The sequence below is a fragment of the Lichenostomus cassidix genome, chromosome 10, assembly GCF_008360975.1.
Source record: "Lichenostomus cassidix isolate B80296 chromosome 10, HeHo_3.0, whole genome shotgun sequence".
Taxonomy (NCBI): domain Eukaryota; kingdom Metazoa; phylum Chordata; class Aves; order Passeriformes; family Meliphagidae; genus Lichenostomus; species Lichenostomus cassidix.
In genome coordinates this window covers 987359-1012943 of record NC_139491.1, presented here as the reverse complement: position 1 = coordinate 1012943, position 25585 = coordinate 987359, and the positions used below count along the sequence as shown (strand labels likewise).

The following is a 25585-nucleotide window of genomic DNA, read 5'->3' as shown; positions in this document are numbered from 1 at the left end:
GATTGGCTGCCGCGGGCCGCTCTCGCGGGAAGGCTGGGCGGGGTCGCTGAGGGAGGCCGCGGGGAGGCGAGAGCGGAGCGCCGGGCCGCGTGAGGGAGAGCACAGCGCTCCGGCTGTCCCGCTGTCCCCTCTGTCCCTGCTGTCCCCGCTGTCCCCAGGGCGGTGGCTCCTCCGCCTCTCCCCGCCCCGCCCGGCGCCCTTGTGGCGGCAGCACCGCCGCGCCGCGCGCTCCGATTGGCCGCCGCCCCGCGCGCGCACCGCCCCCCGCGCTCTCCCATTGGCTGGCGGGCGGGGGGGCGTGGCGCGGCGCTGCCCCTCCGTGCTCCCCCCGCTGCCCCGCGCGGAGGTTCCGCCGGCAGGCAGGCCCGGGAGCAGGTAGGGGAGAACCGGGAATGGATACCGGGAATGGATACCGGGAATGGATACCGGGAATGGATACCGGGAACAACGGGAATAACGGGAATAGCGGGAATGGTGGGAATGCGAGAGACGCGGGCCAGCGCGATCCAGCGGGGCTGCCGGGGCTGGGCGTGCTCGGGCCGCCTGGCGCTTGCTGAGAGAGCCTGGGAGGGAATGGGGAATGTGGGATTTGGGAATTGTTTGGGATTTGGGATACGGGAATGGGGGCTGGGAGAGGCTGGAGTACAGGATACGGGCTGGGGGAGTAGGGGCTGAGGGGGCGGGAATAGGGGCTGTGGGATTCAGCGATATGAGGTTATGGAATTTTGGGATATGGAGCTGTGGAATTTTGGGATATGGGGCTGTGGAATTCAGGAATTGGCCTGTGGAGTTGAGGAAAACCCGCAGGAACTCCCTGCCTTCCCCCCCGTGGGATTCCTGATTGTTCCCAGATTTTTTTCCTGATTTTTCCCGGATTTTTCCCAGAGCAGGAATTCCTTATCCAACCCCTTTCCCCGCCCTGGCAGAGCTCCAAGCCATTCCCAGAGCTGGGAGAACCAACCTGCAATCCCGGCTGGAAAACCTGGAATTCCATGGGATCCAAATCCAGCCAAGGGGGATCATCGTGGGGAAAAATCCTGGAAAATCCTAGAGAAATCCTGGGAAATCCCGAGATTTCTGAGCAATTCCAGGGATTTCTGTGCAATTCCAGGGATTTCCGTGGCCTCAGGGAGCACAGATCCCACCGGGAATGTTGGTTTGGATATTCCAAGGAATGTCAGCCCATGGAATTCCCATCCTGAATTTCCAGCTGTTTCTGGAATCTGCAGAGATATTCCAGCTGGGAATTCCATTTCCTGTTTTCCTGGGAAAATCCAGGATTTAAGGAGCTGCAGCTCTGGGAGTTTTCTGTGGGAATAATCCTGGATGGGATTGAATTCCAAGGAATGGAATGAGGTTTTTTTTTTTTTTGGGAATTCTCAGCCTCTGGACCAGCTGGAAATCCTGAGGATCATCAGGAAAATCCAAATAATCTCCAAATTTCCTGGCAGGAAAAGAGGGAAAATCCACCCCATCCCAACTTTTGTGGGAGCTGGGATGAGGAGAACATTGCAGGGTGTGGAAAACTGGGAGAAATCCCAGAATTTGGGAGATTTTGGGTGTTTTTTTAATCCCGGAAATCAGGAGGATACAAATGGGAGGAATTTCTTGGAGTTCCCATCCCAAAAAAATACTTTGGAATTCCTTTCCCCTCTTCCCAGGATTCCTGTAAATCCAGGGATTGAATCTTCCCATTATTCCCCTTGGAATGTGGGAATTGCAGCCCAAAAAAAAAAGTGGGAATTGGAAATTTTGAATTATTTTTCCAGGGAAATTGAAGCCTTTTGGTTTTTCCATCAACCAGGAAAATTCCAAGTCTTCCTGCTTCAAACTGAGCATGGAAAAAAAAGGGAATTTCAGGATATTTTGAGATTCCCAATTTGATATAACTCGGGATAACAATCCTGAAAAAAATCCATGGATGTGTTTGGGGTTGGAATTCCCTGGGGAATTTGGGATCAAAAAGGTGTTTTTCCCCCTCTGGTGACTCCTAAAGTTTGGGAATATGTTGGGAATTCTGGAAAATTGAGGTCATTCTGCTTTTCCAGGTGATCTTTGGACCTCAGGGCAAACAGGGAGTGTGGAAATTCCATGGAAATTTGGGTTTTCCTGGAATGGCTTGGAGCTCTGCCAGGGCGGGAAAAGGGATTGGATAAGGAATTCGTGCTGTGGGAAAATTCTGGGGAAATCTGGGAAAAATCTGGGAAAATGAGGGGAAAATCTAGGAAAAGTCAGGGAAAAAAATCTGGGAAAAATCAGGGAAAAAATCTGGAAAAAATTAGGAAAAATCTTGGAAAAAATCTGGGAAAAAATCAGGAAAAATCAGGGAAAAATCAGGAGAAAATCAGGAAAAAATCTGGGAAAATCAGGAGAAAATCGGGGAAAAATCAGGAAGAAATCTGGGGAAAAATCTGGGAAAATTAGGGGAAAATCAGGAAAAAATGTGGGGAAGGAAAATCAGGAAAAAACCTGGGAAAAAATCTAGGAAAATTAGGAAAAAAATCTGGGAAAATCAGGGAAAAATCAGGGAAAACTTGCCTTTGGATTGTGCACAAAACACTGGGGAGAAAAGGAGGGAATTCCTGGTGTTCCATGGAAAGGATGGGATGGGAAAAGGGAGAATTCCAGAGGTTGGAGGCAGGCTGGGAATGCTGGGAAGGATTCAGGGATGAGGCAGCAGTGAAATCCTCTGGAATTTCCTCTGCAATCCTCGGGAATGCTGAAGAATTCCGAGGAAATTGGGAATTCCCAATTTCCCCCTCAGCTTCTCCATGACAATTCCCTTTCCCTGGACGATGCAGCAGCGTGGAAATCCCTGGATTTGCTTCCATGTTTTCCCTGATTCCAGCATGGAAGAGCTCTGGGATCAGGCTGCTCATTCCCAGGTTTTTTGGGAAATTCCGAGCAAATCCATGCTCGGGATTGCCGGGAAGGACTTTTCCAAAGCATCCCAGAATTTCAGGATTCCTTGGGAATTGAGAATTGAGCCTGGAATTTGCCTTTGGATGTGATTGGATTTGGAATTCCTGGAGGACTCAGAGCCCAAATCCTTTTCCCAGTGCTTTTTCCAGAGCCATTCCAGAGGGATTTCTCTGGAATTCCAAGGATTTCTCCCTTGGATCTCTTTTCCAGCATTCCCAGCTGCTGGAGGCTCATCCCAGCTTTCCAGGGAAATCGGAATTTTTAGGAATTAGGGAATGGAACTTCCAGCAGGGAGGATGAGAGGGAACAAAAAAAATTCCCAGCAGGAATTGGGATCAAAGGGATTTATGGAGTTAATTCCGGGAGAAAATTCCCAAGGGATTTGGAAAAGGCCAGGAGTGTGTTGGATGTGGCTGGAAAAACCTGGAATGCTGGTTGGCTTTGGAATCCTTGGGAAAACCAAACCTTTCCCAGGAGAATCTGACAGCTGAGGTTTTGTGGGATTGGGATAATCTGGGAAGAGAAGGAGGGAAAGATTTTCCAGGCTGAGAAAGGCTGGGAGAGAATTCCAGAGGTTGGGATCCTGATTCCCGAAAAATCCATGGATCCTGAGGCTGCTCTGGGCTCATCCCTGCTTGAAGGAACAAAAAATCCAAAGGGTTTTTCCCTGGATTTGATCCGGGAAAACACAACAGCTGGAGGGGAAAAAAAAATTAATCCTCTTCTGGGAATAAAAACTGGAATTTGGGGAGTTAAATCCTGGAGAATTCCAGAGCCTCAGCGCGGATCCGAGGCTGCAAATTCCAAGGGATTTTCCCTCGGGAATTCTTCCCTCCGCGGCATCATTTGGGGCTAAACCAGCGATCTTTCCGTGGTGGTTTTCCTTTGGAATTCTTCCTTTCCCTTTGGAATTCTTCCTTTCCCTTTGGAATTCTTCGGGAGAAGCTCCTGGAAGCGACCCCGGGATTTCCTCGGGATCGGGAGGGGGAGGAGGAAGTGACATCCCAGCTGCCGATCCTTCGGGAATCCCGCCCAGCCTGGAATTCGGGAGCCGGCAATCCCAGGGTTTCTCCGGGAATAGCAGGATTTTTTTGGCAATCCGAGGGTTTTTTCCAGGGAAAACTCCACTCCGGAGCTGCTGGAGTTCGTCCACGTTTCCCTGTTTTCCCTGCAGGAATCGCCTGAAATCCCGGGAATTGCTGCCGCTGGAAGATGCGTTAGAATTCCAAGAATTCCCTTTGCCTGAGGTAAGGGAGGAGCTGCTTTTCCCTATTCCCAGGTTTTTTCCGGATAACTGGAGTTTGTATCCCGATTTTCCAGCTTTTCCCTGAAGGGTTAAGGCTGATCCTGGAGAATTCCCAGGTGACTCCGGGTTTTCAGGGATAGCTGGGATGAGCCAGAGGGGTTATTAATCCCAATTTTTCCAAGGTTTTCCTGGATCCAGAGCGATTCCCGAGGGTGGGAATGAGGGGGAGGAGGTGAAGCCTCACCTTGGAAAAGTGGGAATTGCAGAATTCCCTGGGTTTGGGAGTTGTTTCCATCAATCCCTGGGGAGTTATTCCCGGGGAAATTCTGGGATCGTTTGATGTGGGGGATATGTTAATGAGCTTCATTTGCATATCGCATCTCATTATCCCTGTGGATAGCAGGGAAAACCCTGGAATTCCACTTCCTGGGATTTGGGATCGTGTGGGAAATCCAGGAATCAAACTGCAGCTTGGATCTTCCCAAGCAAATTCCCTGATTTTATCCCGTTTTTCCAGTTTATCCTAAAATTTCGGGATTATTTTTAGATTTCTCCCAGTTTTTATCACTTGGGGCTGATCCCACTGTGGAAAACTTCAGGAAAAACCAAATTCCCAAGGGAAAAAAAGCTTGAAATTCCAATTTTTGAAAACTCCATCGTTTGAAAATTCCATTGATTGAAAATTCCAATTGTTGAAAATTCCAATGCTTGGAATTCCAGTTGTTGGAAGTTCCAATTGTTGAAAATTCCAAGGCTCTGCTCCCTCCTGGGTGACTGTCCCTGTTTTCTGGGATCTTTCCCAGGCCCCATTCCATCCCAAATCCATGCTCTGATCCCATATCCATCCCTGTTTTCTGGGACACTGATCTGGATGCAATTCCCAGTCAGGACCATCCCAAATCCCTGTCCTGATCCATGTTTTCCATGTTTTTCCCAGGAATGCTGCACCACGCACTGCCTGGCAGCTCAGCTGAGCTCCAAGGCTCTCCTGGTGTTTTGTTCACTGCTGGGTGACTTTCCCTGTCCTCATTTTCTAGGATGTTTCCCAGGCACCATTCCCAGTCATTCCCATTCCCAAACTCCTGTCCTGATCCCTGTTTATCCCTGTTCTTATCCCATATTCATCCATGTTTTTCCCAGGAAAGCTGCACCACGCACTGCCTGGCAGCTCAACTCAGCTCCAAGGCTCTGCTCCCTCCTGGATGACTTTCCCTGTCCCTGTTTTCTGGGATACCAATGGGATGTTTCCCAGGCACCATTCCCAGTTAGGACCATCCTAAACCCCTCTCCTGATCCCTGTTTTTCCATGTTTTTCCCAGGAATGCTGGCACCATGCGCTGCCTAGCAGCTCAGCTGCGCTCCAAGGCTCTGCTCCCTCCTGGGTGACTTTCCTTGTCCCTATTTTCTGGGATACCAATGGGATGTTTCCCAAGCACCATTCCATCCCGAATCCCTGTTTTTCCCTCTCCTGATCCCTGTTTTTCTATGTTTTCCCAGGAATGCTGACCCGATGCACTGCCTGGTGGCTCAGCTCAGCTCCAAGACTCTGGTCCCTCCTGGGTGACTTTCCCTGTCCCTATTTTTTGGGATGTTTCCCAGGCACCATTCCATCCCGAATCCCTGTTTTTCCCTCTCCTGATCCATGTTTTTCCATGTTTTTCCCAGGAATGCTGGCACCATGTGCTGCCTGGCGGCTCGGCTCAGCTCCAAGCCATTCCTGGTGCTCTGCTCCCTGCTGGGTGACTTTCCCTGTCCCCATTTTCTGGGATACCGATGGGATACCATTCCCAGTTAGGACCATCCTAAACCCCTCTCCTGATCCCTGTTTTTCCACGTTTTTCCCAGGAATGCTGGCACCATGCGCTGCCTGGCGGCTCGGCTCAGCTCCAAGGCTCTCCTGGTGCTCTGCTCCCTGCTGGCTCTGCTCTCCCTGCTGCTCTGGACTCGCTGCTCCTCCTCCTCCTCCAGCCGCTCCTCCCCGGTCCCACGGATCCCCGCGGAGAACCCCGGGAACAGCAACCCCGCTTCCGACCCCGCCGGCGTGCGGCCGCAGAGCGAGGAAGCCTCTCCGCCGCGGGATCACCCCAAAATCCCGGCGGGCTCGGCGGGAATCGCCGGCAGGTTGAGATACGAGGAGATCGACTGCGTCATCAACGAGGAGCACACGGTCAAGGGGCGCCGCGAGGGCAGCGAGGTGTTCCTGCCCTTCTCCTGGGTGGAGAAATACTTCCAGGTGTACGGCAGGATTTCCCAGTCTGATGGCAACGAGAGGTTCGAGTTTTCCCACAGCTACTCCAAGGTTTACGCGCAGCGCGCTCCGTACCGGCCGGACGGCGTGTTCATGTCCTTCGAGGGTTACAACGTGGAGCTGCGCGATCGCGTCAAGTGCATCAGCGGGGTGGAAGGTGAGGGAAGGGGTTGGGAGTGGGGTGATCCCGGAAATGTGTGGAGTGGAGGGAGCTGGGGGTGGTGGTGGGAGTGGGGGAGTTGGGGTTTGGTGGTGGGAATGGGAAAATGGGGGTTTGGTAGTGGGAGTGGGAAAATGGGGATTTGGTGGTGGGAATTGGAAAATGGGGATTTGGTGGTGGGAGTGGGAAAATGGGGGTTTGGTGTTCGTGGATTTGGTGTTGGGAATGGGAAAGTGGAGATTTGGTGCTGGGAATGGGGAAATAGGGATTTGGCATTAGTGGATTTGGTGTTAGGAATGGGAAAATGGGGATTTGACATTGGTGGATTTGGTGGTAGGAATGGAAAAATGGAGATTTGGTGTTGGCAGATTTGGCAGTGGGAATGGAAAAATGGGGATTTAGCATTGGATTAGCGTTGGGAATGGAAAAGTGCGGATTTGGCATTGAGAATGGGAAAACAGGGATTTGGTTTTGGGAATGGAAAAATGGGGGTGTGGTGTTGGGAATAGAGAAATGGGAATTCGGTGTTGGCAGTGGCACCTCCATCCCTGGGAATCCTCGAGGATGAGTTGGATTGGCCTGGAGGGACACAGGGAATGTCTGCCACTGCCAGAGGGCAGGGATGGGTGGGATATTGGGATGGGATATGGGATGAGATATTTTATGAGATTCCTCCCTGGGAGGGTGAGGAAGGAATTTCTGGCTGGAATTCCCAGAGAAGCTGTGGATCCCTGGAATGCCCAAGGCCAGGCTGGAGCAGCCTGGGATAGCAGGAGGCTGGGATGGGATGAGCATTAAATTCCCTTCCCTTCCCAACCCATTCCATGCTGGAAACTCTTCCTGTTCCACGTTCCTCTTCTCTCCTGCTGTTCCATCCGGTGACCTGGAAAATTCCATCCTGGCAGGGCTTGGAAATCTCTAGTGAAGCTTTTACAGCAAATTCCGGGTTTTTTTTCCATGTCTTTCATTCCTGGCGAGCTCCTCTTTAACTGGGAATGCTTACTGAGCTTCCAGGAGCTCCCAGGATCCAGAGGATTTCCACCTTTCCTGGGATGGTTTTTCCATAGGCAGCAGGAAAAGATCCCATCAGGAACATGGATGAACACCAAAATAAGTGGGAAAATTGCTGTTTTTATGTTTAATTGGAATAATTTTCCTGTTCTCAGCATTCCCAGCTTGTGGAAGAAATTCCAGGTTCTTTTAGACCTGGAATGATCCTAAATTAGGGAAGGATTTGTGCTCTCCTGGGAGGATTTTGGGATTTTTCCTGTGGGGGAAAACTCAATCCCAAGGATGGCTGGAAAAATCAGGGCAGATCCTGCTTGGAGAGTCTGGGAATTCTCCTGGGGAAAATGGGAGAGATTTGTGACTCTGTTAGCATCAAATAACTCTTGGAAAAAAAAATCTCCTGGAACAGATGGACTCAATTTGCATGGATTTATGGGATGTTAAAGGGATTGTGGGGGATGGAAGAGACTTTGGGATTAACCAGGACCCAGAGGGGGGGAAAATCCATGGGGGAAAATCTGTTCAGGGCTTTGGAAATGTTTGGGATGAGTGGCAATGGGATGGGGATGGAGCCAGGCTGGGAATGCTGGGAATGTTCTCCTGGAGAAGGGAAGGATTCAGGGAATCCTCAGGGCCTGAAGGAGAGCTGGAGAGGGATTGGGATTTGGGATGGAGGGACAGGAAACAGGGAATGGCTTCCCACTGGGAAAGGGGAGATTTAGATGGATATTGGGAAGGAATTCCTGGCTGGGCTGGAATTCCCAGAGGAGCTGTGGCTGCCCCTGGATCCCTGCAATGTCCAAGGAAAGGTTGGGATAACCTGGGATCATGGAAGGAGTTGGAACAGGAGGAGCTTTAAGGTCCTTTCCACCCAACCCATTCCAGCATCCCATGACTGTTGGGAAGACAACACCAGGAATTCCTCCTAAAAATCCCAAAATTCTGGATTTTAGCAGGAAAAATCCCAACCCCCTCCTTTCCCAGGCCTTCCACATTCCCTTTTCCAGAGGCACCGGCCCAGAGGAGGAATTCCAGAGTGCATTCTGCTGACTATTCCATGTTTTTTCCCTGGACTTTTCCATGTTTTTCCCGGCAGGAGTTCCCCTGTCCACCCAGTGGGGCCCCCAGGGCTACTTCTACCCCATCCAGATCGCCCAGTACGGCCTGAGCCACTACAGCAAGAACCTGACAGAGAACCCTCCTCGCGTGGAGGTGTATGAGACCGGCGGGGATAACCGGGAAAACCGGGAAAACCGGGAAAACCGGGATCAGGACACCGATGGGGAATGGACAGTGCCCAAGGGCTGCTCCCTCTCCACCGTCTGGGACAAATCCAGGCTCACCAGGGTCAGGGAGTTCTCCTGTCCAGGTGGGTGGTGGGAATTCTGGGGGGTGGTGAGAATTCTTGGGATTGTGGGGGTGCTGTGGTTTTGGTTGTCCTGCATTCCCATTTTTCATTCCTCATCCTTCATTCCTAGTTCTTTTCATTCCCTGTCCTTCTTTCCCCATCCTTCCTTCTCCATCATTTTCTTTCCCCATCTTCATTCCCCATCCTTCTTTTCCCATCCTTCACTTCCTATCATTCATTCTCCATCCTTTTCCTTCCCCATCTTCATTCCCAAACCTTTTAATTCCCAATCATTTTCTTTCCTCATCCTTCATTTCCAATCCTTTTCATTCCCCATCCTTCTTTTCCCATCCTTCATTCCCCATCTTTCATTCTCCATCCTTTTCCTTCCCCTTCATTCCCCATCTTCATTCTCCATCCTTCATTCCCAATCCTTTTCCTTCCCCACCCTTCATTCCCCATCTTTTCCTTCCCCACCTTTCCATTTCCCATCCTTTTCCTTCCTCATTTCCTGGAACATTCAGCTTTGGAAGTGGAATTCCTCTCATCCATTCCCTTGATTTCTATCCCTCTGGATTTTTCCCTTGATTTTCTCCCTCATCCCTGCTTTTCCAGCTCCATTTTCCTCCAGAGAAACGCTGGATTCAGTCACAGAGGGAGATGAGGAGTCACATTCCCTGAGCCTTTCAGCTCAAAATAGAAGCTGGAAAAAGACCTGGAAGCAGCAGTGGAGGCTGGGAAAGGCTGGGAATGTGATAAGCAGCTGCTGACAGATGGGAGATAAGGGCTATTCCCAGCCTCCCGGGAATTCTGGGATATCTTCCCCCTTTCCCTGGGATGCAGCTGCTTTTGTCAGATGGAGGATTGGAATTCCAGAGCCACGGAATATCCTGAGCTGGGAGAGATTCCCAGGGATTGAGTCCTGGCTCTGGACATCCCAAAATCCCTGCTCCAGAACTTTGGAAAATGAGAACGTTCCAATGCCCAACTCAGCTCTTGGGGTCGCTTTTCCACAATTCTCCAAGGGTGTCTCCCTGCTCCAAAGCTTTGGGAATGGGAATGTTTCAGTGCTGAATGTGGCTCTTTGGGGTTGGTTTTCCAGAATCCTCTGAGGACATTTCCCTGCTCCAAAGCTTTGGGAACAGAAATGTGCTGGTGCTGAATGAGGATCTGCTTTTGCAGAATCCTCCAAGGGTGTCTCCCTGCTCCAAACCTTTGGAAAATGGGAATGTTTTGGTCCTGAACTCAGCTCTTTGGGTTAGTTTTCCATAATCCTCCAAGGGCATCTCCATGCTCCAAACCTTTGGAAAATGGGAACATTCTGATGCCAAACTCACCTCTTTGGGTTAATTTTCCAGAATCCTCCAGGGGTGTCTCCCTGCTCCAAACCTTTGGAAAACAGGAATGTTCCAATGCCAAACTCAGCTCTTTGGGTTCATTTTCCAGAATCCTCCGAAGGCGTCTCCCTTCAGCTGGACAACAGCCGTGATTTCATCATCTCCTTCGACCTGAAGCTGCTGACCAACGGCAGCGTCTCGGTGGTGCTGGAGACCACGGAGAAGAACCAGCTGTTCACCGTGCACTACGTGTCCACCACGCAGCTCATCGCCCTCAAGGACAAGGACATCTTTTACGGGATCGGCGCCCGCAGCAGCTGGAGCACGCTGACCCGCGACCTCCTCACCGATCTCCGCAAAGGCGTCGGCCTCTCCAACACCAAGGCGGTGAAGCAAACCAAAATCATGCCCAAGAGGGTGCTGAGGTTGGTGGCCAAAGGCCACGGCATGCTGGACAACGTCACCATCTCGGCCACGGCGCACATGGCCGCCTTCTTCGCCGCCAGCCGCTGGCTGCTGCGCAACCAGGACGAGCGGGGCGGCTGGCCCATCATGGTCACCAGGAAGCTGGGAGAGGGCTTCAAATCCCTGGAGCCGGGCTGGTACTCGGCCATGGCGCAGGGCCAGGCCATGTCCACGCTGGTCAGAGCCTACCTGCTGACCAAGGACGCGGCGTACCTGAGCGCGGCGCTGAGAGCCACGGCGCCCTTCAAGCTGCCGGCGGAGCGGCGCGGCGTCAAGGCGGTGTTCATGGACAGGCACGAGTGGTACGAGGAGTACCCCACCCAGCCCAGCTCCTTCGTGCTCAACGGCTTCATGTACTCCCTGATCGGCCTCTACGACCTCAAGGAGACGGCGGGGGACAAGCTGGGCAGGGAGGCCAGGCTGCTGTACGAGAGGGGCTTGGCGTCGCTCAAGGCCATGCTGCCGCTGTTCGACACCGGCTCGGGCAGCGTCTACGACCTGCGGCACTTCATGCTGGGCACGGCGCCCAACCTGGCGCGCTGGGACTACCACACCACCCACATCAACCAGCTCCAGCTGCTGGCCTCCGTCGACCCCGCGCCCATCTTCAGGGACTTCCTCAAGAGGTGGAAGAGTTACCTGAGGGGAGGGCGGGCCAAGCACAACTGAGGTTTTTCCCGCGCCGGCGCTGTGCTGGGATTTTTTACGGAGCGTTGCGGAGGAGGAGAGATCCTTCAGACTGCTCTGGGGAAGGTGTGCCACCTCTGGAACCTTTTTACAGGAAGTTCAGGAGGAGGAGAGGTCCTTCAAACTGCTCCAGCATGGGAAGATTTGGGATCAGGGAGTTCCACTCATCCTCGGCACTCCACTGAGCTCCTCTCCTTCCATCCTGCTTTTTTATGGAGCGTTCCGGGGGAGGAGAGATCCTTCCAACTGCTCGGGGAAGGTGTGCCACCTCTGGAATTTTTTACAGAGTGTTCTGGAGGAGGAGAGTTCCTTCAAATTGCTCCAGGGAGGGTGTGCTCCCTATGGAACTTTTTTACGGAGCGTTCTGGAGGAGGAGGAGAGATCCTTTAAAGTGCTCCGGGGAAGGTGTTCCCCATCCGGAATTTTTTACAGAGCGTTCCAGAGGAGGAGAGATCCTTCAAACTGCTCCAGGGCAGGAAGGTTCTGGATCAGGGAGTTCCGCCTGTCCTTGGCGCTCTGCTGAGCTCCTCCCCTCCCATCCCGCTTTTTTATGGAGTGTTGCAGAGAAGTAACGATCCTTCCAACTGCTCCAGGGAAGGCGTTCCCCCTCTGGAACTTTTTTACGGAGTGTTCCGGAGAAAGAGCGATCCTTCAAACTGCTCTGGTGTGGGAAGGTTTGGGATTGGGGAGTTCCATCCATTCTGCTGAGCTCCTCCTCTCCCATCCCGCTTTTTTGCGGATCATCTGGAAGAAGCGATCCTTTCGAACCGTTCCGGGGAGGGCACAGCGTTCCGGTGCGGGGATTTGGGATCAGGGATTTGGGATCAGGGATTTGGGATCGGGGATTTGGGATCAGGGAGTTCCACCCACCCTCGGCACTCCGCTGAGCTCCTCCCCTCCCATCCCGCTTTTTTGTGGAGCATTCTGGAGAAGAAGCGATCCCTAAAACTGCTCCAGGGAAGGCTTTCCCCCTCTGGAATTTTTTACAGAGCGTTCTGGAGAAGGAGAGATCCTTCAAATTGCTCTGGGGAAGGTTTGGGATTGGGGAGTTCCACCCATCCTCAGCATTCCAGGCCCGGAATTCGAGGCTGGGCTTGGGTTGGGATTGGTTTTTCCTTCTCGAGGAAAACGTTTGCAGAAGCCATAGAAGTCTTGGAAGCGCAATCCTGGCCTGGAGGGTTCATCCGGAGCCTCCGGAGTGGGAATTGTGTCCATGCCGGAGCAGCTCCCGTGGGAATCGCCCGGAGCCTGGGGAGTGCAAGGTGTGGCTGTAAAGGAGGGTGGTTCCGTAGGGATTCTCTTTTTCGGGAGGAAAAATCCACGTTTGGAATTTTTTGCCGCTTCTCTGCCTGGAGATCCTGGAGCTGGAGGGTTTTTTCATGGAAAAGATGTGTCCGGAGTCATGGAAGCACAACTGGGAGCCTGGATCACCCCCAGGTCACCATCCTGGAATTCCCTCAGAGCTGGGATCCCTTATCCTGGAATTCCCTCAGAGCTGGGATCCCTTATCCTGGAATTCCCTCAGAGCTGGGATCCCTTATCCTGGAATTCCCTCAGAGCTGGGATCCCTTATCCCAGAATTCCCTCAGAGCTGGGATCCCTTATCCTGGAATTCCCTCAGAGCTGGGATCCCTTATCCTGGAATTCCCTCAGAGCTGGGATCCCTTATCCCAGAATTCCCTCAGAGCTGGGATCCCTTATCCCAGAACTCCACATTTTCTCTTGGATTTTGTAATTCCATCTGGGAGGTTCCTCTGAGCTTTGGCCATTTCTGGGGACATTTGGGGACATTTGCTGGTTGGAGCTCGTCTGGAGTCCCTCAGGGAATTCAGGAATTCCAGAAGCTTTTCCTGGGGTGGTTTTGATTTTTATGCTGCTCGGGTTCATCCAGCATTTTAAAAATGGAATTTATCCCAGAGGGCTTGGCAGCTTTCCCTGGGATGGAATTCCCAGAGAATTCCCTGGATCCCTGGAATGTCCAAAGCCAGGCTGGACAGGGCTGGGAGCAGCCTGGGACGGTGGAATTATCCCATGGAATGGGATGAGCTTTAAGGAATTCCCACCCAGCCATTCCATGATTCCATGATCCCAGCCTGACCCCAGCTGGGAATTCCCACTGCTCCCATTCCATGTCGTTGGTGACAGAGCTCATCCCAAAATCCCAAAATCCCAAAATCCCAGGCACAAGGACAAATCCCATCTCCATCTTTTTATTGCTTTGATTTTTTAGGCTTTTTAAAAAATTCCTCACCAATCTCGGAAATTACTTTTTCCTGACTTTTCTGATCGGATCCATCCAGAGGAGAAATCCCAATACCAAAGCTAGCAGAGGGGAATTTTTTTCCATGGAAACCCAACACTCACACAAAACCACCCCAAAATCAGGCTTCATTCCCAAAAATCCCCTCCTTCCCCCTCCCGTGTGTTCCATCCTTCATTTTCCCAGCTGGAAATCCTGGAGAGACTCCAGGCTGCTCCAGGGATGGTTTTGGTGCCTTAGAGGCCACAATTCCTCTGGGTTGGTTTTTTTGGGAATCTGGCAGTGGTGGGGTTGGAGCTTGGCCTTGGCACAGGTGGGAATCCAGGAATTCCCACTGAGGCTGCAAAACCGTGGAGAATCCATGGGGAATTCTCCTGGTATTCCTTAAATTGAGTTGTGAATTGGAGGAGAATCCTTGGATGTGGAGTCAACGCCAGCAGTGCCCAGAAGTTCATGGAATTCATTACAATTTGGGATTTTTGTTCATTTTCCACCTTCAAATTCCCAAAGATCTTTGGGACCAAAATCCTGGATCTTCACCCCGAGGATCCATCGGCTCTTCCCACAGAATTCCCTCTCCTTGGCCACCCCTGGAATTTCGGGATGGCCATTCCAAGTTATTCCTATCCCACCTCCTGTCCTTCCATCACCTTATCCCAGGTGGGAATCCAGGAATTCCCACTGAGGCTGCAAAACCATGGAGAATCCATGAGGAATTCCCCTGATATTCCTTACATTGAATTGGAAGAGGATCCTTGGCTGTGGAGCCAAGAGCCAGCAGTGCCCAAAACTTTGTGGAATTCATTCCGATTTGGGATTTTTGTTCATTTTCCACCTTCAAACTCCCTAAGATCTTTGGGACCAAAATCCTGGATCTTCACCCCGAGGATCCATCGGCTCTTCCCACGGAATTCCCTCTCCATGCTCCCCAGCAGCACAAGCACAACCCTCCCACGGGCTGGGAATTCCCTGGAATCCTCTCCTTCCCTGGAATCCTCTCCTTCCCTGGAATCCTTCCCGTTCTCCTCCTCCCCGGGCGCCGCTTGGACGGGATTCCCGCGGGGATTCTCCCGAGGATCCCGATGGAAAATATGCAATAATTTGTTTACAGGATGCTCTGGGCAGGGAGATCCTTCGGAAAGCTGCCGAGCCTTCGGAGTTTAAGCACAATGTGCACAGGATAGTTTTGTATTCCGCCCCTCCGGAATTTTTTTGGCGGGAAGAGGTTCTACTATGTTTCTATAAGGATTTTGGGGATGGGGGAAGCCTTTGGGATTCGCGGAAAGCTGCTTTCTAAGACTGGAAAAATAAATTTTTTTATCTTAAGGGAAGTGCGGTTTGTCATCCTCATTTCAGGGGGGTTTGCAGATTTTTCCCTGGAGGTGATGATTTTTGGGAGGTTTTTTCCCTGGAGAAGTGGGAAATGTTGAATTTTTTTTTTCCCTAAAATTAAGATTTTTTTTTTTTAATCTTGAAATTAAGATTTTTATCCCCGAAATTAAGGGTTTGCTGATGGAGGGAAGGAGCACAAATGGATGTCCTGTCTCAGTGTTCCCCTGGTGGGAGTTATTCCTCTTAAATCCAGGTTTGGAATTTTATGGGATTTGTTAAATAAGGATTTTAACCAAGTGGTCACTAAAAATATCGTAATTTGGGATATGTTGGGAATGTGGAAATGCAGCTCCTGAGAGATCCCAGAGCTCCTTCCAGGGCTTAAAGGCATTCCAGGAGAGCTGGAGAGGGATTGGGGTTTGGGATGGAGGGACAGGAAACAGGGAATGGCTTCCCACTGGGAAAGGGGAGATTCAGATGGATATTGGGAAGGAATTCTGGCTGGGCTGGAATTCCCAGAGAAGCTGTGGCTGCACCTGGATCCCTGGAATATTCTGGGATTCTCCCATTCCTTAGCAGCCTGGGATTGCAAACAGCCTTGGATTTCAATCCCAGTTTCAGGATCGATGGGTTCGGATGTTGGGCTGGAAGGATCCTCATTCCCACCGGCGGCAGGCTGGAATTCCAGCAGTTTTCCCGAGGCGCTGGGAGCGGGAGATGCGCGGGGAGGGAGGGAGGGAGGGAGGGAGGGAGGGCTGGGAGTTGATCCTTTTTCCTGCCTTTTTTCCACTTCCTCGCGGTTTGGATCCGATCCCGGCCGCCTTTGGCCGCGCCGATTTCCGGGTTTTTTTTTTTGGGTTCCCTTTTCCCATCCCGCTCCGGGCCGAGCCGGGATTCATCCCACCTCCCAAAATTTGGGATCCTCCCGAGCCCGGCCGGCTGTGGAATCCTCCAAACGCTTCCTGCCGGGATCCTTTGGAAAAAAACCCTTTGGAAAAGCTGCCTCCGCCCCGGCCGGGCCATGTGGGCTGTGTTTGTACACAGATGAGTAATCCCGGGATTTGCGGCCAGCGCTGGGAAACGCAGCATCCAACGGCAGCTCCGTAAGTTCCCGGCTCGCTTTTCCCCTCCAGCATTCCCGTTTTCCCGCTGATCCCCAGGCTCGGCGCGGCTCCCATCCCCGGGAATGTGGGAAAGGCGCCGGGAGCATTCCCGGGGATTCCTGAGTTTCGGGATTCCCGAGTTTCGCCCGGGACGGGGCGCTGGGATATCCCGAGCCCGGGGAAGGGCGGGTGGATTGCCGGGATGGAAAAGCCGCGATCCAGGCGGATTCCAGCGATTCCAGCGGCAACAACAACTCCCACAAAGCCTCCCTTGTCCTGCCGGGAAAGGTCCTGGCACGGCCCGGTGCCGCCCGCCGCTCCCGGAGCTTTTCCAGCGCCGCTCCGGGAGTTTTCCAGCGCGGCTCCGGGAGTTTTCCATCTCTTCTCCCAGGAGTTTTCCAGCTCCGCTCCCGGGAGTTTTCCAGCTCCTCTCCCGGGAGTTTTCCAGCTCCTCTCCGGGAGTTTTCCAGCTCCTCTCCCGGGAGTTTTCCAGCTCCTCTCCGGGAGTTTTCCAGCTCCTCTCCCGGGAGTTTTCCAGCTCCTCTCCGGGAGTTTTCCAGCGCCGCTCCGGGAGTTTTCCAGCGCCGCTCCGGGAGTTTTCCAGCTCCGTTCCCGGGAGTTTTCCAGCGCCGCTCCAGGAGTTTTCCAGCTCCGCTCTGCTCTGTCCGAAGGCGCTGAGGGATGATGAACTCCGCAAATATTCCCGGCCATGGAAAGGCAGCGCTGGGAGGCGCGGAGGGATGGGCAGGAGGTGACAGGGAAAGTGTGGCCGTGGGGAGGGAAGGATTTTCCATGGAGAAGGATATTCCAGAGGGAAGGACGTGCCGTGGGGAAGGAAGGAGGAAAGGAAAGGAAAGGAAAGGAAAGGAAAGGAAAGGAAAGGAAAGGAAAGGAAAGGAAAGGAAAGGAAAGGAAAGGAAAGGAAAGGAAAGGAAAGGAAAGGAAAGGAAAGGAAAGGAAAGGAAAGGAAAGGAAAGGAAAGGAAAGGAAAGGAAAGGAAAGGAAAGGAAAGGAAAGGAAAGGAAAGGTTTTCCATGGAGAAGGATATTCCAGAGGGAAAGCTGGAGCTGCGGCTGGACAGCCCTGGGAGGGGTCGGGGGGACAACGGGGAGGGAGGAGGAGGAGATGAAGGAGGAGGAGGAGGAAAAGGAGAAAGAAGAGGAGCAGGAGGTGAAGGAGGAGAGGAACAGAAGGGGAACAAGGAAGAGGAGGAGGAGGAGGAGGAGGAAGAAAGAAGGAGGAGGAGAAGGAGGAGGAAGGGAGGGTTGCAGCCACCTCGGTGACCCTGCGGGTTTCAGCCCCGCTGCTGGCACAGGTGACTCACAGAGCTCCCAGCCCCGCTGGGTCCCAATCCCATCCCATCCCAACGCCAGTGCCATTCCCGGCGGGAAGAGCCGGAGGAGGAGGAGGAGGAGAGGAGGAGGAGGCCGAGGCCCGCAGGGTGTGCCCGGCGCTGCCCCGGTGACTCATTCCGCTCCTCGCAGCACGAATTCCTGGGAAAGGCTGCGCCCGGAGCTTCCTCCTGCCTCCCGGTGCGCGGGGAGCGATCCCTGCCTCGGGAATGGCCCGGCCGGCATGGATCCAGGCGATCCCATCCCAGGATTCCCATCCCGGGGCTCAGCAGGATCCTGGGAAAAGCTCCTGGACTGGCTCGTGCCCCCTGGAAGAGCCCTGGATGCTGGGAATGTGAGATTATCCCTGTCGCCCTGCCCTCCGAGAATCCCAAAGAATCCCAGAATTCCAGGTCGGAAAAGACCATAAAAGGTGTCTCATTGCATCCCCTGCATCTCGTGCCTGGCTTTGGACATTGCAGGGATCCAGGGGCAGCCACAGCTTCTCCGGGAATTCCAGCCCAGCCGGGAATTCCTTCCCAATATCCATCTGAATCTCCCCTTTCCCAGTGGGAAGCCATTCCCTGTGTCCTGTTCCTCCATCCCAAATCCCAATCCCTCTCCAGCTCTCCTGGGGCTCCTTTAGGCCCTGCAAGGATCTCTGAGCTCTCCCTGATCCTCCCCTTGATCCAGATCCTGTTTCCACCATGGAAAACCCCAGGAATCCCATGGGAGACTCCGAGGAGCTCTCAGGCAGCTCTCGGTGGCTCCAGAGCCCCGGAAAGCTCCGGATTCCCGTCTAATCTTTAACCCACGGCGTTTATTCCCGGTGGGGTTTGGTTGGTTGGTCGCTCGTTAATTTTTTCCCTCCCTCTCCGGCCGTTCCCGGTTTTCCGCCGCCTTTTCCCGGCGCTGCCTCATTCCAGAGCTGCCCGGCCGAGGGGACAGGTAGAGCCAGAGGGGAATTCCAGGGGCTGGGAAAGGGCAGCCGAGGGCGTTATTTGGGAATGCAGAGCGTATTCCGAAGGGAAATTTCCCTCTTTCCCCTTCCTGACCTCCCGGCTTGCCCAATCCCTGATCCAAGCCTTTATCTCCAGTTTGTCCCGGTGGGAATTTCGGCTGGAATGTCAGCCCAGGAGGCTGCAAGGCTCTTCCCTGTGGCTCTGAGAGCTCCTAGAATCCCGGGAATCCAGAATTTTGCATTCTGTGGGATTCCCGAGCCAGCACTGGGAGCAGGGGATTCCTTCCCGCTTTTCCTGCTCCAGGAGGGAACCAGGGAATATTTTCTCTTTCCTTCCCGGAGCTGAGGTGTTGCCAACCCCGGGAATGGGTGAGAGCCGGAGCTGGGATATTCCATGGGATTGGGAAGGGGATCCAGCCGGGATCCTTCCTGAGGAACCCCAGGGATCCCTGTGGGATCACTTCCCACATCCCCCCTGGCTGTGGGATCAGGGAATTCCCGTCCCTCTGGAAGGGACACCGGGATGTGGGGCTTTGTCCCTCTGAAGGGATGGACGCTGCTTCCCTCCCATCCCACCGGGACACAATTCCATGGAATCCTCAGGAATTCTCGTCCCTTCCAGGCCGTCCCGATCCCGGGATCGTCGCTTCCCCCGGATCAGCCCCATTCCCATGGGATGAGAGGTTTGAAGCACCGCCGGGTTCATCCCTAGGGAATTCGAGCTGGAAAATCCCTGCGATCCGGAGCCATGCTGAGCCTCAAGCTGCCGCGGCTGCTCAGCATCCACCAAGTGCCCAAGGTCAGCCGGGAATTCGGGAATTAATTCGGGAATTCCCTCCCCTAATCCCGAGGATTTTGGGATGTGACGATGGGGGCAGCGCGGCTGCATCCCAGCTCCGGAATTCCGGGGATGCTCCCCACCCTTTTCCCACTTTTCCTCCCTCGCAGAGCTACCGGGAGCCGGGAATTCTGCTGGGCTATCGGCGCCCGCGGAGCTCCGCCTGCGCCTGCCTGCTCAGCCTCTTCCAGATGAACAACGAGACTCTCAACATCTGGACACACCTGGTGCCTGCCTGGTGCGTCAGCGGCGAGCCCCAGCTCACTCCCAGCATTCCCGTTATTCCCATTATTCCCATTATTCCTGTTCTCATTCCTGTTCCCATTCCTGTTCCCTTTCCTATTCCCATTCCCATTTTTCCCATTATTCCCATTTTCCCCATTATTCCAATTATTCCCATTCCCATTATTCCCATTCCTATTATTCCTGTTCCCATTCCCATTTTTCCCATTTTTCCCTTTATTCCCATTATTCCAATTATTCCTATTCCCATTATTCCTGTTATTCCCATTATTCCCGTTATTCCCATTACTGCCGTTATTCCCATTCCCATTTTTTCCTGTTATTCCCATTATTTCTGTTCCCATTATCCCCGTTATTCCCCTTATTGCCACCATCCCCATCCTTCCCCTAATGCCCGTTCTCCCCGCAGCTATTTCCTGTGGCTGTTCCTGGCCCAGCTGGCTCAGGGATGGCCGGATCCCGGGATTTGGCCATTCCTGGCCTTCCTGGCCACCTGCAGCCTCTACCCGCTGGCCTCCAGCGCCGCGCACACCTTCAGCGCCGCCTCGGGCAGGGCGCGGCACCTGGGCTACTGCTGCGACTACGCCGCGCTCAGCCTCTACAGCCTGGGTCAGCTCGGGATTGTGGGATTTGGGGATTTGGGAATGAGGGAATTTGGAGATTGGGGGATTTGGGAGCTGGGATCAGCCCCAGCTCTGTGCTCGCCACCTGGGCTACTGCTGCGACTACACTGCGCTCAGCCTCTACAGCCTGGGTCAGAGCCATGGGGATTTGGGATTTTGGGAGGGATTTGGGAATTTGGGAATGCAGGAATTATTTGGGAATTTGGGAATTGAGGAGCTGGGATCAACCCCAGAACCATCCCGGCACCCACCTGGGCTACTGCTGGGACTATGCTGTGCTCAGCCTCTGCAGCCTGGTCAGCTTGGGATTCTGGGAATTCAGGAGGAATTTGGGAATTTGGGAATTCGGGAGCTCTGCAGGAGCTGGGATCACCCCTGGCTACTGCTGTGACTGCACTGCTCTCAGCCTCTACAGCCTGGGTTAGCCCAGATCTATGGGATTCTGGGAATTCGGGAGGAATCTGGAATTTTGGGATTTTGGGAATTCAGGAATTTGGGATTTTAGGAATTCAGGAATGTGGGAACTCTGCAGGAGCTGGGATCACCCCCAGCACTGCCCCAGCACCCACAGGGTTCACCCAGCTCATCCCATGGAACGAGATTTGAGGATCAATGATTTGGAAATCAGCAATTTGAGGATCAGATTCGAGGATCAGCAATTCCAACCTCCCACCCGTCACCTCCAAATTTATCCCAAAATCCCAAGTTCCACATCCAGAGGGGGAGGAAGGTCCTGCTCCTCCTTTTCCTGCTCCCCGGGGTTTGGGAATGGCCACAAATCATTTGGGACAGCTCCAGCTCGGTGAGCCCTGCTGGGATTTGGAGAGGAGGGAATGAGGGAAAATCCCACATTTTCCCCAGCTGGAGCAGCAGCAATTCCAGGATATTCCCATGGCTCCATGCCCCTCTGGAATGCTGCCTGCAGGAGATTCCTGCTGCTCCAAGCTCTCCCAGCTCCCAGTTTGGGAAATTCCCATCCTTTCCCAACCCAGAGGTCACAGGGGTGGGAGGATGAGGAATTCCGTGGGAATTCCAGGATTTGGAGCTGACCAGATCCTGCTATGAGGAATTCCGTGGGAATTCCAGGATTTGGAGCTGACCTGATCCTGCCATGAGGAATTCCGTGGGAATTCCAGGATTCGGAGCTGAACTGATCCTGCTATGAGGAATTCCGTGGGAATTCCAGGATTTGGAGCTGACCAGATCCTGCCATGAGGAATTCCGTGGGAATTCCAGGATTTGGAGCTGACCGGATCCCGCTGTGCTCCCAGGCTCGGCTCTGGCGTACTCAGCCTACGTTTTCCCGCTGGAATGGGTCGGGAGCACATTCCATGATTTCTACATTCCCGTGGCTGTGATCAACACCGTCCTCAGCTCCGGACTCTCCTGCTATTCCCGGTGAGATCCAGCGGCACCGGGAATTTGGGATAAAGGGTTGGATCAGGGATTGGGTGAGCCTGGAGTTCGGGGAGGAGAAAGAGGGAATTTTTCCTTTGGAATTTTTCCTTTTCCTGGGAATTCTCTGTGTGTTTCCCAGTGTATCCCATGCTCTCCATGTGGAATTCCCTGTGTGTTTCCCAGTGTATCCCATGCTCTCCACATGCAATTCCCTGTGGAATTCCCTGCGTTTCCCGGTTTATCCCATGGTTTCATGGAGAATTCCCTGTATGTTTCCTGGGAATTCCCATACTCTCAATGTGGAATTCCCCATGTATTTCCCAGGAATTCCCTGAGTGTTTCCCGGTTTATCCCACGCTCTCTTTGTGGAATTCCCTGTGTGTTTCCCAGTGTATCCCATGCTCTCCACATGCAATTCCCTGTGGAATTCCCTGTGTGTTTCCCAGTTTATCCCATGCTCTCCCTACACAATTCCCTGTCATTCCCAGGTTTCTGGAGGCAGAGCAGCCCCGGCTCAGCAAGGCTTCCCGAACTCTGGCCTTCGTTTATCCCTACATTTTCGACAGCATCCCGCTTTTCTACAGGGTGTGTATCCCACAGAATCCCCGGGAATGTCTGCCTCCTCACCTTCGCCTGGAATTATTTGGGAAAACAGGCTCAGCTCCGAGTTTCCAAGGCAAACAAACTCCGGCAGGAAAAGGCTCTTGGATATTTTTTCCTGCTCCTCCGGCCAGGCAGATTCCTTCCACTTCAAAGGGCTGGAAAATTACTGCCTGTGGAAGCTGGGAAAGGCATTTTCCAGGGATTTAACCGGAGCAGGGTGGGAATTCCGGGAGGGATGTGGGGATGGAGCAGAGGCGATGGGGGTGGGTGGGGAACTGTGGATTTTGGGAGTGGCTGGGTTTGGAATGACCGATGTCCGTTTTTTCCCGGGAAGCTGTGGCGGTGTTTGGCGCAGGGATGCGCCGATGGATCCATCCCGCTGCACCTCCGGCATTCCCTGTGCGCCTTCCTCACCTGCTTCATCTTCACCTCCCGCATCCCCGAGATCCTGGCGCCGGGAGCCTTCGACTTCATCGGTGAGAATTCCATGGAATTCCGGGAATGAACACCCTGGGAATGGCTGGGTATTCCCTGGGATGGGAATTTAGGTGGGAGGAAGGGCGGCGTCACTTCCCGGCTTTTCCATGGACGTTTTCCGCCTGAAAAATTGGGATTTCTTGGGAAAATCCTCACCTAGGAACAGCCGTGGCAAGGCAGGAGGGAATTGGGATGGAAGGCCTGGAAACGCCGGGATTTTCCCTGTTTTACCCCATCCGGATGCCTCATTCCCGTTCCTGCCAGCTGGATTTTGGGATGGAGCAGCTCCGTGTGTGAGGATGAAACCGCAGGAATTCGGGATGGGAATGAATAGGAGGATAAAACTGCAGGAATTCGGGATGGGAAGGAATAGGAGGATAAAACCACGGGAATTGGGAACAGGAATTTGTGGGATGAATCTTTAATGGATGCCAGGCGGAGTGGGCTGAGTGTGTTTTAATCCTGGAATTCTGGAATTCCGGGATGGTTTGGGTGGGAAAGGATCTTACAGCTCATCCCATTATCCCTGTGTATTTCCCTGTTTATCCATGCTTTCCATGTGGAATTCCCTGTGTGTTTCCCGGTTTATCCCGTGCTTCCCATGTGGAATTCCCTGCCTATTTCCCTGTATCCCATGTTTTCATGTGGAATTTCCTGTGTATTTTCCAGGAATTCCCTGCTCGTTTCCCGGGAATTCTCTGCGTATTTCCCGCTGTATCCCATGCTCTCCATGTGGAATTCCCTGTGTGTTTCCCAGGAATTCTCTGTGTGTTTCCTGGTGTATCCCATATTTTCATGTGGCATTCCCTGTGTGTTTCCCAGGAATTTCCTGTGTATTTTCCGGGAATTCCCTGCTCATTTCCCAGGAATTCTCTGTGTATTTCTCGGTTTTTCCCATGCTCTCCATGTGGAATTCCCTGTGTGATTCCTGGGAATTTCCTGCGTATTTCTCAGTATATCCCGTGCTCTCCATGTGGAATTCTCTGTGCGTTTCCCAGGAATTCCCTGCATTCCAGAGCCGCGGGATCCACCCGGACCCAGCCGAATTCCCACAGAATTCCCATTTTTTCCCTCTGCAGGGCACAGCCACCAGGTTTTCCACGTCTGCGGGATCCTGGGGACGCATTTCCAGCTGGAGGCGATCTCCCTGGACGTGGCGGAGCGGCGCGCTCACCTCCCGCTTCCCTCTGCCCTGGAAACCTTGGGATCCTTGGGAATGGGCGCCGCCGCCAGCCTGGCCATCGTGGGGGTTTGCTCCCTGGCTCTCCCGCCGGAAAAATCCCACTAGGAGCTCGGGATCCCATGTGGGGATCCGGCGCCTCATCCCACAGGTGGATCGGGGGGGATTTGTCGCCTGCAAAGATTTTTTTTTGGGATTTTCCCAAGGGAAAAACCTCTCTGGTTGTACCCGTGGAGCTTTTAAAGCTCCCAGCTTCCCATCATGGGGTTATCTGTGGGAAAAGTGGGAAATCGTTGGGATTTGATCCCTAAAAATGGGAGAGATTTGATCCCTAAAAATGGGATTTGATCCCTAAAAATGGGAGAGATTTGATCTCTAAAAATGGGAGAGATTTGATCCCTAAAAATGGGATTTGATCCTTAAAAAAAAAAACCTGGATCCGTCAGGTCTGCCTTAGGGAGGAATCCAGGGAATGTTGGAGATTCCTGGTGAATCCGAGGGATTCCCGAATTCCCGTTTTCCCCTTGGAAGTGGAATTATTCTGGAATTCCAAGCCTTACGCTCAGCCCAAGTGCCTGAAAAAGCGGGATGGAGGGATTGGGGTTTCCCTCGGGATGATTTCCCACTGGTTTCACTCATTATCCAGGAAAAGGGATTCCAGGAGACATTCCATGGGATTTTCCTGCAGGAAAACTCCTCCGGGCTCTGATTGTGATGAATCCCAGGAATTCCATTCCCGTGGGAATGCCAAGTTTCCAGGTGGGGATGGAATTAGGGAATTGGAGATGGGACACTGGGATGGATGGATTCCGGGATGGAGGGTGGGAATTCAACCTCCAGACCTCGCTGGATTTGGGATTTTGGATTTGGGAAAAGGTTTTCCATGTTTTCCTTGGATGAGAGGTCAGGATGGGAATGAGATCTGTGCTTGGAGAGCTGCCAGGAGAAAAGCAGGATTTGGGAGAGCTCAGGGATCAAAGCTCGCTGGGATTTAAGGAATTCCCAGGATTTTCCCTCAGCTCATCCCTCTGTTTCCCTTGACTTCTGGATTTTTCAGGCAGAGCCTGGAATCCTCAGCCTTTTTCAGGTTTTCCCTTCGGATTTTCCTGCTGCACACACAGCTTATCCTTTGGGAACATTATCCCAAATAATCACACGGGTCCGTCATTAATTCGCTTTAATTGCCTCTGACTGCTGCACTTTTGGAGCTCTGTAAATATGGGATATAAATGTGGGATATAAATGTGGGATCACACGATAAAATCTGGGATCAAAGGGTTAAAACGGGATGAATCCATCCCTGGGAAAGCCGACCAGGATTTCTCGGGATATTTATAAGCACTGGAATTGTTTCTGCAAAGGTTTTGCGGAATGAAAATTAAATGTAAATCACTGATGTTAATCTGCTTTGTCTGGTTTAATAAAAATATTGCTGGGATGATGAATTCCCTTCGGAGATAATTGCTGATAATTCCAGGGTTTATTTACTTTGGGAGCTGCTGTGACCGGGGAGGAATCCAGCAGGGATTGGAGAGGCTGGAAAAACCCCAGGAATCATCCCGGAATTATTCCAGGTCGTTCAACTTTTGAACTCCTTGTCCCCTTCGGTGACAGGGATTTTAGGAGAACTGCATTAAAAAAATGATAACTTTGGTATGGAATGCCAGAATTCCACAGGATCCTCTGGCTGAACTCATGGGATGGGCGATGGGATGGATTTTTTCCTTCTTTTTAACAAAAAAAAAATCGTTATTTTGCTCAATTCCCTTCCTAGGAGAATGAAAAACTCCGTCCCTTGTTGTTCCAAGGAAACAA

At 52.7% G+C, this 25585-nt stretch overlaps 2 protein-coding genes across 5 annotated transcripts; both read left to right on the top strand.

Moving 5' to 3' along the window:
* Window positions 1–223: 223 nt before the first annotated feature.
* GLCE (glucuronic acid epimerase) lies at window positions 224–15012 on the top strand. 2 transcript variants are annotated; one of them, XR_014854222.1, is made up of 6 exons: window positions 224–375; window positions 4097–4169; window positions 6014–6573; window positions 8681–8953; window positions 10379–11680; window positions 11751–15012. XR_014854222.1 is itself a non-coding variant. In XM_085070224.1 (5 exons), the coding sequence occupies exons 3-5, from the start codon at window positions 6027–6029 to the stop codon at window positions 11401–11403; spliced, it is 1845 nt and encodes a 614-aa protein (XP_084926350.1). In that variant the 5' UTR covers window positions 224–375; window positions 4097–4169; window positions 6014–6026; the 3' UTR covers window positions 11404–15012. The 2 variants fall into 2 exon arrangements, 1 of the variants encoding a protein (XP_084926350.1); XM_085070224.1 differs by having other exon boundaries at window positions 10379–15012.
* Window positions 15013–15865: 853 nt separating this feature from the next.
* Window positions 15866–25231, top strand: PAQR5 (progestin and adipoQ receptor family member 5). Of its 3 annotated transcripts, none has more exons than XM_085070222.1 (8): window positions 15866–16116; window positions 19031–19207; window positions 19357–19484; window positions 19899–20098; window positions 21384–21510; window positions 21999–22095; window positions 22448–22589; window positions 23670–25231. In XM_085070222.1, the coding sequence occupies exons 2-8, from the start codon at window positions 19157–19159 to the stop codon at window positions 23876–23878; spliced, it is 954 nt and encodes a 317-aa protein (XP_084926348.1). In that variant the 5' UTR covers window positions 15866–16116; window positions 19031–19156; the 3' UTR covers window positions 23879–25231. The 3 variants fall into 3 exon arrangements, with proteins under 3 accessions (XP_084926348.1, XP_084926349.1, XP_084926347.1); XM_085070223.1 differs by lacking the exon at window positions 15866–16116 and adding an exon at window positions 17377–17431; XM_085070221.1 differs by lacking the exon at window positions 15866–16116 and adding an exon at window positions 18156–18395.
* The last annotated feature ends 354 nt before the right edge of the window (window positions 25232–25585 follow it).

What these genes read in the sequence shown, in the direction of transcription:
- GLCE (XM_085070224.1), top strand. Translation starts at nt 6,027, where the DNA reads ATGCGCTGCCTGGCGGCTCGGCTCAGCTCCAAGGCTCTCCTGGTGCTC. An exon ending in GTGCATCAGCGGGGTGGAAG is followed by an intron (nt 6,574 to 8,680) that starts GTGAGGGAAGGG and finishes TTTTCCCGGCAG; the next exon opens with GAGTTCCCCTGTCCACCCAG. An exon ending in CAGGGAGTTCTCCTGTCCAG is followed by an intron (nt 8,954 to 10,378) that starts GTGGGTGGTGGG and finishes TTCATTTTCCAG; the next exon opens with AATCCTCCGAAGGCGTCTCC.
- PAQR5 (XM_085070222.1), top strand. Translation starts at nt 19,157, where the DNA reads ATGCTGAGCCTCAAGCTGCCGCGGCTGCTCAGCATCCACCAAGTGCCC. An exon ending in ACACACCTGGTGCCTGCCTG is followed by an intron (nt 19,485 to 19,898) that starts GTGCGTCAGCGG and finishes TTCTCCCCGCAG; the next exon opens with CTATTTCCTGTGGCTGTTCC. An exon ending in GCATCCCGCTTTTCTACAGG is followed by an intron (nt 22,096 to 22,447) that starts GTGTGTATCCCA and finishes TTTCCCGGGAAG; the next exon opens with CTGTGGCGGTGTTTGGCGCA.